At 30.8% G+C, this 18294-nt stretch overlaps 1 protein-coding gene across 3 annotated transcripts; it reads right to left on the reverse strand.

Moving 5' to 3' along the window:
• Positions 1 to 8822: 8822 nt before the first annotated feature.
• LOC121232066 (MA3 DOMAIN-CONTAINING TRANSLATION REGULATORY FACTOR 1) lies at positions 8823 to 13963 on the reverse strand. 3 transcript variants are annotated; one of them, XR_005930274.1, is made up of 5 exons: positions 13714 to 13963; positions 12355 to 12607; positions 11554 to 11648; positions 9361 to 11385; positions 8823 to 8944 (listed from the first exon to the last, which is right to left on the reverse strand). XR_005930274.1 is itself a non-coding variant. In XM_041117440.1 (4 exons), exons 2-4 carry the CDS (start codon positions 12590 to 12592, stop codon positions 9571 to 9573), a joined length of 2148 nt encoding a protein of 715 aa, XP_040973374.1. In that variant the 5' UTR covers positions 12593 to 12607; positions 13714 to 13963; the 3' UTR covers positions 9161 to 9570. The 3 variants fall into 3 exon arrangements, 1 of the variants encoding a protein (XP_040973374.1); XR_005930275.1 differs by having other exon boundaries at positions 8823 to 8947; XM_041117440.1 differs by lacking the exon at positions 8823 to 8944 and having other exon boundaries at positions 9161 to 11385.
• Between the last annotated feature and the right edge of the window lie 4331 nt (positions 13964 to 18294).

The raw sequence follows: 18294 nt of genomic DNA on the forward strand, positions 1-18294 counted from the left end.
AAAAACTTCATTTACCTAGTTCCAAGTCAACCAGTCAAATGACTTTCTCCGAACTGGTACCATTGCTGATTCCGGGCTAATCAGTCCAACTGATTGATTCAATTCAATTCAAGTTTTTATGATTTTTTTTTATAATTTTTTATAATTTTTAATTTTTTATAAAAATTTAAATATTTTAAATAAATTTTATTTTTTATTTTTTTGTAATTTATAATAATTTATTTGTTTTTTGTATTTTATAATATTTATAAGTGTTTATATTTTTTTCTTATTTTTATAATTTTTTAATAATTTTATGATAAAATATTAGATTAAACCAAACACTACCATGTGTCATCATCTAATTGGCTCGTCAATTTTGTTAATGGTCAACATGGAAACCTTTAATGGAGTGGCTTAATTTATTATTTTAGTTAAGGGCAAATGCTTAATTGGGTGCAAATTTAATATAGTGGATTATTTGATTTTTTTTGCATTTTCTTAATAGCCTTTTTGATATATAAACCCTTATATTAAGAATATATTTATAAAAAATTTATTTGATAAATAAATTGGTGAGGGTTAATATATATATATGGAAATATCTTAACTTGGCAACTTGCACCTACTTGATACCTAAACTTCTTTTTGGATTTAACTAGTACCTAAACTTGAAAACCATCAATTAATTTGGTACCTTTTTTAGATACCTGACTAACATTATTAAAAAAAGCTAATATGGACATGTGACAAAATTTTTAAATAAAATTTAATTTTTTATTTAAAAGATTTGGCACTTGTTAAAATGTGAGGCCACCATGTATTGTCATACTATACCAATCTATGTCAGGTTAGTGTATTCTAACAGTGTTAGTCATGTGCCTAAAAAAGCACCAAGTTGGCTTATAGTTTCCAAGTTTAAGCACCAATTAAGCCCAAACAAAAGTTTAGGTACCAAATAGGTACAAGTTGCCAAGTTCAGGTATCTCCGTGTATATTGACCCAATTGGTGTAGTATTTTTTGAGGTAAAAGTATCATGGAGACTCTTGTATTAAGTGACAAATTGTGTTTTGTCCTCTTTACTCAAAAAAGGGGTATATTAGTTATTGTATATTAGATCAATAAAAATGAATAGAAATTTTAACAGAAGAATAAGTTTGCTCTTTGATATAACATATAGTGATTGATTTGCCCACTTTTTAGTAAAATGAACAAAATGTAATTTGATTATTAGTATAAAGGCCTCCATAATACTTTTACTATATTTTTTGAGTTAATTATGTCTACTTCTATTTATAACCCCTCTTTAATCCTTAAATCGAAGAAAAAACATGCTTAAATCCACTTTCTCATAATATCTATAATAGCAACATTGTTTGTTGAGCTAAGGCTCAATCAATAAGATTTATTTTTCCTTAAATTGTGGTTTTTGGATATTTTTATTTAAATATTTTATATAAAAATAACAAAAGAAAAAAAACACCATTATATTAATATTTATTACATTCTTAAAAATGTTTTTTTAAGAAATTTCCTTGATCGGATTCATGTCGAGATGACTTATAATAATAAACTCAACAAGAGACTTTATTTTATAAGAATATTGTTGATACAGTGTATACTAAGGGAGAAGGACAATGAGGAGATCATGGTGGTATAGAGGAGGCCAGTTCCCCTAAGGAGGCTAAGAACCGAAACAAAGACAATAGGACAGACTGATTAATAAGAAAATTGCTCAGAATAACTTTAGGTTATCGGGAAACTGATCCCTTCTTCATCGTTCATCAGGGTATTTATAGGAAAGGTCCAATTGTCCATTAGTGTGATGTGGCATGATAAGCGTTCAATCCCGCAAAAATGTGTAAAGGATAATTATGATCGTATATCATATGACCCTATCAGTATTAGGTTGTTGCGCCTAAGTGGATTCCTTATCATATTAAGATTGTATTCACACTTAGAGATTATTCATACCTAAAAAGCTGGTGGATGACTCCTTTTGAGAGGAGTGGGTGGTTTGTTGAATCATTACTTCACATGAAGTCAACAATAAAATTAAAGATGAGTCAAGTGCTGACACGTGTCTAAGTGACAGAGAGGTATAACAAATATATATATTATCAATACTTGTTAGATTAAATGCTTAAAAAATTGATATTTCTTAAGTAAAATTTCCTGTTTGAGTTTTATGGATACATATTTACCAACTCATATTTAATTGGTACAATATATTAATATTTGAAATTAGTTTTTAATTTTTTATCTTCACTTTTTTATTACATTAAAAACAAAGTATAATTATTAAATTCATTTATTTAACTTAATTAATAAAATTTATATTTATATTCATATAAAACGTATTTATTACATAACTGAGATATATTCCATGTATATTATTATATTTTATTAAAAAATAAAAAAATGAAAATTAAATTAAAAATATCACAAACTATAAAAAAAATACACTAAAACATATCAAAACCAATATAAGTCAATATCAAAATAAAAACAATACATCAACTTATTGATAATATTAAAATTTTTTCTTAGTAATATGTTTAAATAAATTTTTTTCAATTTTTTATATAAATTTAGTTAGGAAAAATAATGAAAAATCAAATAAATGAACAAATAAATTTTATTTTTACGGTTTTTACTTTTTGATTTTGACTTGACGATAGTCAAAACAGAGTCTAGAAGAAAACAAACCGCATGAGACTTTATTATATATAAATTTTCCTGAAGTGCATGGATTTGCGTGTCATACATTCATTGGTTAATTAATTTTGGTTATGTTGTAGCCCATCGTATCACTTTTTTTTCGTCCAACCAAAATCTGAATGTTCCATTTTCCATTGTTTAAATTTAAATTTTTGGGTGCAGATTTCTTTTTTTGGTCAATTTGGGTAAACTATTTAATTAGTCACTAAATTTTTAATATTTTTTTTATTTTGGTCACTCAGTTATGGGCATTTCCAATTTAATCACTAAAGTATCTTAATTCAGTTTTTTAGTCATAATCTCATTATAGACTCTGATTATATCCGTTCTTTTTGACATAATAAATATAACTATTTATAGCTCCTCCTCAACTCATAAATAGGAGAATAATGCGTTTTAGCGCACTCGAACTCACGTCCTCCTATATTGACAACAATACTTATACTAATTGAACTAAAACTTAATCGGCTAGTCACTAAGACGCTAAGTATAAAACGACATGGATTTAAAATTGCTAACATGAAAGTCAAAATTATTTTATTAATGCCTCCAATTTTTCACATTTATTTATTAATTTTTTATTAATATAAAATATTTTAAAAAAATCTTTTCCTCCTCCCCTTCCTTCAAACCCAAACCGCCACCATCGTCTCCGTCATTGCCCACCACTCAAGACCTTCCCTCAATCTTTCTCACCCTACTATTGGCCACCCAACACCACCACACTACCAAAAAAATTGAAACAATTGTATACCCATTCAAAAAAAAAAATCTTTCGAATATCCTATAATAGGAAAAAAGAAGAAGAAGAAGAGATAAGTAAGAGACAGAAAGGAATTTAAAAAAAAAAAAAAAGAAAGAAAGCAGAGAAAGACTTATCTTAATTTGAGCTTGGGTTAGAAGCTTTAAGTCTTCATTCAATGATCAAGAGATAGCATAGACAAAGATCACCATTGTTCGAAATTGAGCCATTTTGACGATTAGATTAATTGTTTTCGTGACATACATATGGTAATCTATGTGTTTGTTATGTTAATAAAGTTAATAAATGTTAATTTTTTTTATTAATTTTGAAGTAATTTGAAAAAAAATATAAGTTTAAAAGTTAAAAAAGGCGAAAAATAGCTATAAAAATCGTTACACCTTATAAAAATTATAAAAAATTTAATAATGTTAACAGCTAAACTTAAATATTTAAATTCGAAAAAGCAAAGATGCTAAAATTTTAAAATAAAAAAAATGAAAGTAAATTTCAAATATGTAGAAAGTATACAAAACTTTTAAATTTTTATTTTATAATTTAACTTAAAAAAATATAAATTTTTTAATTACGGTGAAAATCATCACTTAGTAAGATTTATATTTCATCTATTTTAATATATAAAGTTTGTAGAAAACATATATTTGCAAAAACTAAATAAATTTAACTTTATATTTATAATTTTAGAACATCAAATTAAAAAATAATTATATTGATCTCATTCTTAATATTTTATTTTGTTATTATTATTGAGGCTCATTATATTCTTTAATAAATAAAATGTTTTATGGAATAAAAAAATCCTCACGAAAACTGGGGAATTTTGGCCGACAGGACTGGTAAGTGATATAACACACCCACATGAAAATGTAAATTAAACTAATTGGGTTCGAATCCATAAATTTATTTAAATGAACTTTCAAATATTTAAATAATTATTTAATGTTAAATAAATATTAAATATAATAAAAATATTATTTAATTAAAATGTTACAAAGTTAAATCCCTCCATGGCATCAGGTAGACATACATGAAGGCAAAACTGCGTAGATTTAATAACTGCACCGACAAATAATAAAGAGACACATAAAGTAATAAATAAAAAATCAACCTCATTATTATAAATCAAGTTATTAAATGTTTTGAACAAATCTTGAAATTCAAAACTTCCTTTATCCAATAAAAACCTAAGATTCCTAATAATAAATCAAAATCGCCTATTCAATTAGTTACATTTGCCACAGCAAGTCGTATGAACCAAAAACCTATTAATAAATAAGAACACATTCCAACTAATTCCCAAAAAATATAAATTTGTATCAAATTCAAATTAATAACTAATCCCAACATTGAAGTATTGAATAAACTCATACAAGCAAAAAATCTCAAATGCCCTTCATCATGAGACATATAATTGTCGCTATAAATAAAATAAAAAAAGTTCCAATAGTAGTGTTTAATATTGACATAATAAAAGTAAGTGAATCAATAAAGTAGCCAAACTCGAAAAAAAAATCATTATTGATGGTCTAAGACCATGCATATTGATAGATAGAACTTCCATTTATTTGTTGAATAGACAGATCGAGTGAAAAAATTATAACTATACTTAATAATAAAATATTGAGAAAAGCCTACATATGACGAAGATATTTTGTTGCCGTCGGAAAAAGTAGGAGTCCCATCCCTATGAGAAGATCAAGACTCTCTATAATAATCTTATTCGTTTGTTAAGATTTTAACTGTTATAGAGAGATATTGTTGTAAGCTTACCATAAATTTATATTGTGAATTTTCATTAAATAAAAAAAGTGAAAATTATGTTAAAAAAAAAGAATTAGGGAATCAAATCTAACAAAATTAAACGAAGTATAACATGTGCATGTATTATTCCTTTAATGAATATTTTATTTTACATTTTTTCACATGATTAATTATAAAATTCATAAATCTATCAAGTTTAATTAACCAATGAATTATCAAATTAAATTAATCAATTTATAATGAGTTATTAAGTTCAAGTAATCAATTTATAAGTTTATGATGTGCCAAATCTATAGTATTCCAAATTCATAGTAGAATATTTAATTATAGAACTTAATAGTTTATTGAATTAATATCTTTATTTTCACTCATAGAAGGTTATTTTCATTTAATAAAATATGGTTAATAAATATTTAATTTAGATGATATGTTGTTATAGAAAACTAATTTAATAAAGAATGTACTTCATAACTATAAATGCTACTATTATAAAGGGTTAAAATAAAATATAAAAAATCGATTCTTCTAGAAACTTAGTTGTTATAGCGAAATATTGTTATAACAGCTACGTAGCTCTTATAGAGAAGGCTAAGTGTATATACTAAATCTATTTTGTACAAGTGTTATTAATGGATGAGTTCATAGCCTACTAAAAGTAGACAAGCCAACTATTCTTACTCAAAAACCAATTTGTTTTTTTAGAAATCAATTTCTCTCTTTCTTTAGTGTTAAAATCGATTAAATTGATGTAAATCCTACATAATGGGAATTAGTGGTGATTCTTTATTGATGAAAAGGATATGATAAGATTCTTTATTGATGAAAAGGATATGACAAGATTGGAAAAGGACTTATGGAATAAGTTAGAAAGTGTTTTAGAGCAGGAACAAAGATTTTGGCAGTAAAATGGAGGCATGAGTGGATAATTAATGGGAAAGAAACGCGAACATAGCAACGATTAAAAGAAGATGCAAAAACCACATCAATATCATCCAAGACAATCAAGGTAACATAATCATCGACCATGCTGAAATTGAGAAACATTTTATTCAACATTTTTGGTTATGAAGACAATAGATCGAAAGATTCCTTTAAAATGTATTTAAGCTGCTGAGCCTGACTAAGATTACGAAAAAAGATGATGAATTCTCAATGTGCCGGTTACTAGCGACGAAATTAGAGCAACTTCATTCTAAATGAAGCCTCATAAAGCGCCCAGATCCTGATGGTTTTTCGGCAATTTTTTTTGAAGAAAATTGGGGCACCATAAGGTTCCTTGTGGAAACAGCGGTAAATTTTTTTTTTTGATAAGGGAAGGATGCTGAGAGAACTCAATAAGACATTCATAGTTCTCATACCGAAGAAGGAGCAAAATGTTACAGCCGGGGATTTCAGACCAATCAGTTTGAGCGCAACCATTTACAAGATCATCTCCAAAATAATGGTAAACAGGTTGAAACCTACTCTTAAGAATCTCATCTCTCCTTTTCAAAATGTGTTTGTCAGCTATAGACAAATTCATGTTAATGTAATAGTTGGGGGGAAGATCATGAACACTATATGGAAGAGAAGGATTAGATATGAATAAGGCCTATGACAGGCTGAGTTGGAACTTTGTTTAGGTGGTGTTGGAGAACATGGGCTTTAATAGTATATGGATCCATATTATTAATGAATGCATATCGTCTATAAGCTCTCAATTACTTATCAATGGATACCAATTGAGACATCTGTTCCCGAAGCGTGGGGTTAAACAAGGTGACCCTCTTTCTCCTTACGTTTTCATTCTACGTCATAATGTTCTTTCATGCGTGTTGATGAGAGCGGAGGGGATAATTAAGGTGAGTAGAAATAGCATTCCTATTTCTCACCTGTTCTTTGCAGAAGATAGTTTCATCTTCTTCAGAGCCAATTTAGAGGAAGCAGGGTTGTCGAAAGGATTGTAGACGACTACTGTCAACTGTCAGGTCAAATCATAAATCTTGATAAATCGAAACTTATGGTCAGTAGGAACTATCATAATAGATTCAAGAGAATGTTAAGGGAAATTTTGGGAATAAAGGTTCTTATTGAACGAGGTAAATATTTGGAGTAGCGAAACAAGTACAGTGAATACGTGGAGGTATGAACTCGATTGTTCAGAATACAATTGTCAAGAAATACTGTCGCAATATAAACTTTGATAGAATTCAAGTTAAGCCGTTTGATTCGTGGATTTGGAAAAATATTTTACATGGAAATAATCTGTGTAAAAAAGGTCTTGATTAGCAAGTATGGAGTGGGAACGATCTTAAAATTGAAAATGGTGTGCTGGACGAAAAGGATATGCCCCTACAGGGAGGCGAAATTGATAGTATGATGTTGACGAACATGATTGCTGGATATTTAATGAAGGGAAGGATTGAACCAGAATCAAAAACAGATCAAAGATTGAGTGAAAACAGGATAAACTACTGTTTTATTAACATGAAAGGTTTATACGAAGATTACATGAATCATAAAGATTAAATAGGCTGAAAATAATAATAAAATATTGACTTAATCTAATGACTAGATTCATATAACTTTCTTTTTTATTGGCTGATTTTTGTCTAAATCCAGTTGCTACAATTTCTAATAAAAAAGTTATTATTGTTTCAGTGCAAGTTAGCAACTTGCAGAGTGAACAGCTAGCAGGTGAGCTTGCAATTTTGTAGAGCTTGCATATTTGGTGAGTTCGTTATTTGCAGCTCGCAATTTGCAGTTCACATGGATGATCATTTCGCAACAATGATAAATCAGGATGATAGAAATTGGAATTTGAATCGCATAAACACTTGCGTGAAAAGTGAGTCAGAAAGAAACTTGATACAAAAATCTTTCTCTATCTTTGCCGGTAGAGACTTGCAGGTACGGAAGTTCACAAATGATGGGGAGTACATCGTGAGTTTAGGAAATTAGGATACAAGGCATTATTAAATGATCTGAATATACAAGATCGACAATCCTTTCATTGTGATTGGCCTAAGCAAGATTGGAGTGATTTATGGAAAATCAAAGTACCGTTCAAATCTGTGTTATTTCTATGGAAGGTGCGCGTTAACGGGTTACCGTGCAAAAAAGAGATTGGCAGAAGAATCAATGGGGTGGACATGAACTGTGTCCTTTGCAACTCGAATGAGGAGGATAGTAATCACCTGTTTCTCCACTGCCTTTTCTCAAGAGCTATTTGGTCTGGCTCAAATTTAGATATCAAAACCCATGAAGTTGATGATTATGATGTTAGGTGTTTAATTCTACATAAAACAACTCGTATTTGTAGGCGAGAGAACGCTCAAGAGGTACCACTCGAGGATGAAATCATTCAATCAATGGCGAGTATTTTATAGAACACTTGGCTTCAAAGAAATGAATGTGTATTTAAAAGAACAGGAGAAAGGGTGGACAGTACAATATATAAAGCAATGGAGTTAGGACGGTTGTGGAATAAAGCCTTTTCAAATTATAAAAGTATAAAGTCAATAAAGTTTTCATCAAATAGAGAGTTGAGATTAAAAAACATCCACCTTGAGATTATAATTGTACTTGAATAATAGAAGTAAAACGGAGACAAACAGGTATAAGTATTGCATGCTCATTAATTGATAGAGATATGCATACACGTTTGATGTTTTGTAGGAATATAAATTATGAAGACAAAATACACGCATCACTTTTTGCAATAGGGGAAGCCCTCATTCCTGCTAAGAAGAGCAGTTGGGTGGTGAGAACGATTGATAAAAATAAAAAACTACTTAAACAAAAACTTGAGGGCTGAAGGATTAAATTAGAGACGAATCCAACAGACTCATACTGCTTTACAGGTCAACCAGTCTAGTACTCTTTCTTCGAATTAATACCCTGATTAATTCTCGATCCAAAACAACCATAGTTTCATCTTTTACCAAAACTCAATATCGTCCCCAACACTTTTTTTTTTTTACTTTCTCAATTAAAAGATTAATATGGGAGCATTACATTAATATGGATCCTTTTTGGAAGTATACAACCATCATCCTGACCATCATATGCCATCATAATATGGTGGTAAGTACCAGCACGCATATCATATCATATCATTTCCTAACCAACATGCTACACTGTTTAGAATACGAACCTAAAGCTATTTCGATATAGCAGACGGAAAGAACCAACTTTATACAATGGCTAGCCGGGATGTGTGAATCTCCCATCGGATGACCACTGAAAAAGGAATTAAAAGAAAAAACATGAGGAAATCGAACTTGAAGATGGCTATGAGCATGGAGAGTACCAGAACAGCAACAGCATACGCAAGAAATTGTATAGACAGAAGCACATCAATATCTCAGGGTGCTGTGGCGATTGATGGAGCTTCCATTACGGATGACCCAAAGGATGGGAGAAGCCACCCTTTCTTCTGGGCATACTCCATATAGAAACTGAATTTATCTTTTGCATTTGGAATATCAAGAGCTAGATCATCAAGGCCGTCCTTTACTCGGGTGAAGCCTTTGCTCATTTGATTAATGGTAATTAGCCCTTCGTCAAAACATACCTGTAACAGATCCAGCATCCTATCGTTTTTCTTCTCCATTGCCATCACTAGTGCTTTTTTAACCACTTCGTGGTTAAAGAATGGCATTCCAAGGTCACGGATACATTGGCAAGCTTCAGCTACAACACCTCCACTTTCGTATTCCTCGAGGAGCTTCATTATCTTGTCCTTTGCATCTTCTACAGCCCAGCCAGTTCCACCCCCCCAGCATCTGAGGAGCCGCTCACCAGCATGGCGTGCGGTTATAAGTGATCGTGCCATGCGGATAGTCTCACTTCCACTACAATTTGGTGACAACTTGCTTGCTATCTCATCAAGATTCAACGGGGCCAACACATCATCGATAACAGCTCTTGCCAAGAACAGAGCAAGCTCAGTCGAAGCATCCAAAATATCCAAGGCCGTGTCTTCTGCAGACTCCAGAAGCATGACAAACCCATTCACTATATCTTCGGTTGAAAAGATTTCAATGTGAAGAGCAGAGAGCAAAACCGACGCCATTTCTTTCTCCCTGTTCTTCCTATCTAGGACAAGAGTGATAAGCTTCTTCAAGAAAATAGGATTAAATTCAGGCAACCCTAGATCTTCAAGACTCCGGATGAGTTCCGGAATATCATCTGAGAGAAAATACTCATGAATTATAGTTACAACCTCCTCCTTGTACCGTCTCAATCTTTTGTCTTCACTTTGACCCTCTCCATCTTCACATGAGGACTTTGAGAATGATGCATCAAGCCATCCTTCAGATATAGCTTTGGGGACAATGGATTGAAACAAGGTTTTCGCAGATGGAATGTCAAGGGCAAGATCATCAAGACTCTCTGCTAACCGAGCAAACCCTTTCACCATTTGACTCGAACTTATCAACCCTTCCTCAGCTGCTTCCTTTAGGAGTTTCAGCATTAGCAGTTTTGCTGCTTGAATTTCCATGGCAAGAACCAAAGCCCTCTTAACAACCTCATGATGAAAGAACGAAACACCTAATTCCCTTATACATCTACAGGCCTCAAATGTGTCACCACTCTCCACATACTCCCTTAAAAGATCAGCAATCTTTTTCTTCATTTCCTCAACTGTGACATGAATGCTACCACCCCACCTCCTCTCTACAAGTTCAGCATGGTGGGGTGCCGAGAGATAGCTCTTCTCCGCAGTTTGAAGAACCTGATATCCCTTGGAAGATTCAGGAAGTGTCTTCTTTGCCCTTGTGAGGAATGCTGGAGGCAGAATCTCATCAACCACAGCACGAGCTACGAACAGAGCAAGGATATTGACTGCATCCAGTATGTCCACAGCAAGGTCATCCGCAGCATCGAGAAGCATAACAAAACCATCCCTAATCTGGTTTGGGCTGATGACATCAGCATATAATGAAGAAAGCAAAACCGAGGCCATTTCCTTCTCTTTATCATGTCTGTCCATGGCAATGGAGACAAGCCTCTTAAGAAAATAAGGATGAAATTCACTTGAGCCAAGATCTTTGAGGTCGGATGCTGCCAATTCCACATCACTAGTGCTAAAATATTCTTCTATTATCGAGACAACTGCTTTTTTGTACTCATCTAGAGGGTCAGAAATAGTTGAACCAACAAGTTGATATGGTTCCTGGCAAAGACAAGGGTAAATAAATTAAACATCATCAGAACTTATTAACAAATAACCATCAACGGCGGGTACAAGTGGCATTAACTCTATGAACAACTGTGGTTTACCAGATAAAGAAATGTAAAAAAGCAAGTATGAAAAATACAACAGACTAAAAGATACAAATACCTCTCCACTGTCATAGTTAGGATCATTTCGATCTATATGTGATTCCCTGTCAGTATCAAGCAGTTTCCCCCATGTTCCCTTTCCACCAGCACCATCTGTTTTAACATTATTAAGGAGGATAACAATTAATCAGTAAGAAAAAAAAATATAAAAACTCCTTGGTGACTCTCCTACATTTCAGCTAAGTTCTTTGACAAAAATGCAGACGCGAAGCAGCATAGCAGCATAGCACCATAAGTCAATCCGAGCTTACACCATTAAGCTTAAATGAATTACAGGGAGAGAAGAAACCCAAATCATGGGATAATAGAACACAAGATGAAACGCTTTTAAGTGCTAATGTACCTATAGGTATAAAATCAACAAACAAAATTTGAAACTTCCCCAAACTATTTTCATCTTACTGAGGCCCCAATTTGCTAACTACAATTCCAGCGTAAGTAAACCATATAATAGGAATCATTCTGAATTACTTGCTCAGCAAGTTAAGAAAGGTGCATACCAACCTCTACAAAAATTACAAATATCACACCGTCCAGCAGTAACTTCAATAAATCTTTCACGATCAAGTTACACATTTAAGGTGAATTGATGATGAGTAGTCAATCTTATACGACTTTTTGGTACTCTGCCATTTTTCCCTTGAACCCTACTTTATTTAGTAAAAGTCAGCTTCACCAGTTACTGATTTGAATGCAACTTATCCAACAATACAATATGATGAAAGAAAACCTAGGTATACATAAAAATAATTATAAAACCAAAATGAAATCAAATAGCCAAAGCAGTAAGAAGGCTCACCTTTCTTTACACGGACAAACTTCCCTGAGTGAGACCGACGAACATGCCTCACTCCAACACCACAAGTTGGTGCCTTACCACCAGCAGGATCCTTTAATTGGTGATCGGAAAGCAACGAAGTAGGGGATTTGGGTGATGATGACAATCCAGGAGATGGTAAAGGGGTCTCCGCATTTTGACTCGCTATTTTCAAGACTTCCCTTTGTTCATCAGTAAGAAATCCCTCACCCGATGCCATTTACTCTTCACCAACCTGCAAGTAAAATACTCTTAGTTTGCACTGTTTTCGTATGAACCATGTTTAATTGGAATAAACAATTAATTAAAGAAATCTCGAGTAGCAGTGAAAAAAAACTTCAAAAGCAACGGAGAGAAACCAATAAAATGCAATACAATCTCGTCAACTAAGTATTACACTGTTTTTGACTGAACTATGTTCAACTTGAATAAACAGCTAATTAAAGAAATCTTGATTAGCAGTGAACAAAAAGAATCAAAAGCAAAATGCAATTAATCACATCTGACTAAGTATTACACTGTTTTCTGTTGAACTAAGGTAAATTGGAATTAACAATTAACTGAAGAAATCTCGATTAGCAGTAAAAGAACTTCAAAAGCAACGGAGAGAAACCAGTAAAATGCAATACAATCTCGTCGATTAAGTATTACACTGTTTTTGGATGAACTATGTTCAATTTGAATAAACAACTAATTAAAGAAATCTTGATTAGCAGTGAAAAAAAAAACCAAAAGCAAAATGCAATAAAATCACATCGAGTAAGTATTACACTGTTATCTGATGAAATAAGTTCAATTGGAATAAACAACTAATCAAAGAAATCTTGGATTAGAAGTGAAAAACAATCAAAAGCAAATTAGAAAAAAAAAAACAGTAAAATACAATACAATCACAACGACTAAGTATTACACTGTTATCTGATGGACTAAGTTCAATTGGAATAAACAACTCATCAAAGAAATCTTGGATTAGAAGTGAAAAACAATCAAAAGCAATTAGAAAAAGAAAAACAGTAAAATACAATACAATCACATCGACTAAGTATTACACTGTTATCTGATGAACTAAGTTCAATTCGAATAAACAATTAATTAAACAAATCTTGAGTAGCAGTTTAAAAAAAATTAAAAGCAACTGAGAAAACAAAACAGTAGAATACAATAAAAACTCGTCAACTAAGTAAAGATAAATCGTCTTCTATTAAAAACCGTAACGGTTACACTGAACACTCTACTTCATTTTTTCCCACCATTTTTCCGAGCAACCAAACAAGTTAACGGCAAACAAAAACAACAAAAAGCAAAAACTAAAGAAGAAGATAAGAATGAGCAAAAAAAGACCTGATTCCAAAAAAAATGAAGTAAAAGAGACGTAATCCGATCCCTTCTGTTTGTGGCCCGGATCTGAAGCCCAAAACAGGAGTAAACCGGATCTAAGAACCGGAGCTGGGATTCCAGTTCACGAAAACAAAGGGCGATGTGAAGAAGAAAGGAAAATGGAGCCCTAGATCAAAGGAAAAGGGTCGTCGGATCCAAGTTTCGGGTCGGATAATCTGTTAGAAACAGGAAATGGATGAGGGCAGAAAAGAAGGGATCGAAAAAGAAGGGATATAATAATATATATAGGGAGGCTACGGTTTTTTGGAGTCCACGTGGCATCTTTACTACACGGCACGGACTAAAGCGATCTTCCCCTCTGTGAGTGTCTCTAGGTTCGAGTTGGGTTAATTCATTGGGTCTTCTTTAATTTTCTGAATTATTTATTGTTGGGCTCGGTTCCATTTTTTATTTCCATTTTTATATTATTTTTTATTTAGAATTTTTAAATTTATTTTAACAAAATAAGCTTTGTTTATAGGTAGGACATTAAAGTGCCTTTAAAATAGTAAATTATTAATTTAGTTTTTTTTTAAATTTTAAAATTATAAGTTAATTTAATGGTAAAATTACTCTTTGATTCTTTAAAGATGATTTTTTTTTCAATTTCATCCCTTTGAAATTCTAAACTGACAACCATATTAAAAAAAAGTACTTTAACCCTTTTAAATTTTAAATTTTAATTTTGGCCCCTCAAAGATAAACTTTTGGCTTCGTCTATGTTGTTTTATGGTTTTTGTATATTATTTGATAATATTTCAAAATATTTTTCATAAATATTTCTAAAAAATAATATTTGTTAAGAAATTTTAAATTATTTTCATTAATTTAAATATAAAATATTTATTTTATATCATAAAAAATTAAAATTAATTATAAATTAGAAAAAAAATAGAATTCGGTTCAATTTCAGGTAACTGTAATTTTTAAACTTGTATTACATAAACTGTGCAAATACATTGGTTTAGGTAGGTTTTCAATTTTTCGGTATTTCTTGCTCAGCCTTAGGGTTAATTATTAATTATTTTTAGGTCAAATTATAAGGTATATATATGAATATTAAAATATATTTCAGGTCTTTGTACACTTTATATATTTTAAATTTAGTCTTTATACTTTTATTTTTAGAAATTTAGTTCTTCTATTTTTGTAACAGCCTGGTTTTTAGTGGTGCCGAAAAAGACAGTTTCAGAACTTCATTTCCGTAAATCGAGTCCGAAAATATTAAATACGAATATTTACAAAGTTAGTATAAAATAATATTGATGTTTGGCCCATCAATTTGGCCTATTAATTACTTAATTAAGATATAATGATTAAATTGTAAAAAATTAATTATTATAAGTTTTTAATTGACCAAAGGCTTAGAGACTTAAATTACAATTAGCCAAATGTTCAAAATGGTAAATAATCCATTTTTCATTAGGAGATAGTGTAACACCCCTAACTCGTATCCCTCGCCGGAACTGGGTTACGGAGTATTACCGGAATTTACAGATCAAACAGACAGAAATTTCAAACATTTCATATCATCAAAACAAGTCATCAAAGAATCATTTTAATCCAAATTATAAACATACCAAATCTAAATCGATTTGCCTAGTTCATGAGCACTTAAACATAGAATTAAATTCACATGCACCTATCTAAATTTAGTTCAATTTACCATGTCATAATATGGCTTCAAAAATAAACATATATTTATTGTAATGACTAGAATTTTTCCATTTCTGAAAAATGGATTCGTAAATATTTATTAAAAATATTTATGAAGTTAATCGAGTGGTTAATTAGAGTTTAATTAAGTGAATTAGCTTAAATTAATGATAATTGGATAAAAGGATTAAATCGAATGAAGTGTGAAAGTTTAATTATAGAATAAAGAAAATTGAAAAGACTAAACAAGTAAATAAGCCAAAAAGAGTGTCAAGTGTATGGCAAAAATAAAATATAAGTGTAATAAATATAATACACACATTTGTAATACATGTATGTATTTGCTTATTATTTAAGTAAATATTAATATATTTTTTATTATTAAATTGATATTATATGATAAATAAATAAAAATAAGACAATGTGTGGTAATAATTGGGTATAAGTGTATTAATAAAAATACATACACTTGTAATTCTTGTATTGAAGTATTAATAGATATTTATTATTTATAAAAGGTATTTATTAATTAAATAGTTATATTATAAGATTTTTCTGTGAAAAATAAATAAAAAGTTGACAAATGTATGGTATGTATAGTGACATGTGTAATATTAGTTTATGTACATTTTTAAAATACATGTATATTTACTTATTATATAAGTATATTATTAAGTTATTATTATTATTATTATTATTATAAAAACAAAACAAAGTAAAAAGAAAAAGAATAGAAAGAAACAGAGAAGAAACGAAACAAGGGAAGAAAGAAGGAGAAAAAGAAAGGAAAGAAAGGAAAAAGGGGAAATAAGTTTAATAGCTAATGTTGTCTTGGGAAATCTCGGCTAAGCAAAGACAAGACAAAGATAATGGGAGTTAGCTTGGAAACTACGGTTTGTATTTCTATAAATTGAACTTAATAGTTAATTGTTATGTTAATATTTGAATTGCTTGAGAATGGAATGCTAAGGTAAGAATTATAATGTTTTATAATTTATTGAATTTGATTATTAATTGTTGTATCATGATTGATATGTGACAAGTAATTAAAGTATGAAATATTTGAATGTGTGATTATTGGAAAATGAATTAAAAGGTATATTGTATTAAAATTGAATTACATGTGAATTGATAAAGAAAGGTATTGAAATGAAGTGAAATTAAATTACGAATGAAATTGAAAATTTAAAAGTTTACTGAATACCCTATTAACAGTGTCGGGCTAGTCAGATATAATTGGCATGCCATAGGATTGGAAGTGTTCAGGGATATTCCGACTGTGTGTCGATGAGACACTATATGTGTCGACTACTGTGACTGTTCCGTTCCGGATTCGTTCCGAAGAGGTACTCTGTACTTGACAGTTACTGTTACTATTTCAGATTTGTTCCGATGAGGTACTTTGTGTACTGCTACTGTTACTGTTACTGTTACCCGTACGGTGTATTCCAGCTTCACCCGATGAATATACAGTAATATTCATTTATTCTGTATATTATCCCCGGTGTGTGGGTTGGATCCATGTATCCGTTCAGGTCCGAGTCATGTTAATAGGGGTAATGAAAAGTATTAAAGACTGTCTGCTACTAAATAATTGACTGTTACAGAATAAACGACTGATACTAAATAAATGAATATTACTGATTAACCGATTATTACTGTTGACTGACTGGTACTAAACGATAAAGATTAATTGGTTGTTACTAAAGAATATTGACTGTTATTGAAATGAGATAGTACAGAATATTGAATGAAAGGTGAATAATATTATTACTCAAATGAATTGTAAATAAAAGTACTGAAAAACTAATTGTTACTGAATAATTGTCTGTTACTGAATGTCTGAATGATACTGAACACAGGTTATTACTGAATAAATATGAAAAATCGACGGATAATGAACAAACATTGAAATTGTATACATTTCATCGAAAGTGATTAACAAGATCTTAGCATTATATTTCGAAAACAAATGATTGAACTATTAGGAGTAATAGATTGAATTCTCAAGGTTCATTGATATATGATTTATTATTGACTTAAGTATCGATTTATAGAAATACCACTGAGTTCATACTCAGCGTACGGTTTGTTTCCGTGCGCAGGTTAGGTTAAAGACAGATCGTCGAATCACCATCATAAGCCGATCTCGAACTTAAAAAGGTAAAGCATGTTAATTATCGGTAATGACATGTACCTAGGATGTCTTCAGTGTGTTATATTGGATTGTGATTGTAATAGTGAAATAAGTAAATTGATAATTGATAATAATACATGATAAGTGTTTAAATTTAAGTATTAGATAATATATAAAATGCGTTTGGATTGGTTTAATATTGGTATTTGTATTGGTTGTGGATTGAAATTTACAGGATTGGTAAATTTTTAAAATACAAGGTTCATTTTGAGTTCACATAGTTTATCACACAGGCGTGTGCCTTGGTTGCCACGGCCGTGTCATAAAGTCAGTTTAGTATACGGGCAGGCCACACAAACGTGTGTCATGGCCGTGTTTAAAAGTCAGTGTTGTACACGGGTTGAAGACACGGACGTGTCCCATGCCGCACGGGCATGTTAAATTAGCCACACGGGCGTGTGGTACTGTTTAAAAGAAGAAAATTTAAAATTTCACGAAAAATTTACTAAGCTTTAGGATCGAATCCTGATTTGTTTTAATTACATTTGTAAAGTACTGTGGACCCATTAAAGTTATATTTAGATGGATAATATTGCATTTATATTTGTTTATGTGCAAATATACTGTAATGACTGGTAATACTCTGTAATCCTGTTCCGGTAAAGGGTGTTACATTTATATGTATAAAACCAACCAAAATTAAACTTATAACCTCATTTACAATCAAACCACAAAAATAATTATTATTTAGA

This window comes from Gossypium hirsutum, chromosome A07, assembly GCF_007990345.1.
Source record: "Gossypium hirsutum isolate 1008001.06 chromosome A07, Gossypium_hirsutum_v2.1, whole genome shotgun sequence".
In the NCBI taxonomy this organism is placed as follows: domain Eukaryota; kingdom Viridiplantae; phylum Streptophyta; class Magnoliopsida; order Malvales; family Malvaceae; genus Gossypium; species Gossypium hirsutum.

Excerpts from the sequence above, each read along its gene's own strand:
- LOC121232066 (XM_041117440.1), bottom strand. The coding sequence starts at position 12,592 with ATGGCATCGGGTGAGGGATTTCTTACTGATGAACAAAGGGAAGTCTTG. Across the intron at positions 11,649-12,354 it reads GTTTGTCCGTGTAAAGAAAG|ATGGTGCTGGTGGAAAGGGA; the intron begins GTGAGCCTTCTT and ends ATGTTAAAACAG. Across the intron at positions 11,386-11,553 it reads CTAACTATGACAGTGGAGAG|GAACCATATCAACTTGTTGG; the intron begins GTATTTGTATCT and ends TGTCTTTGCCAG.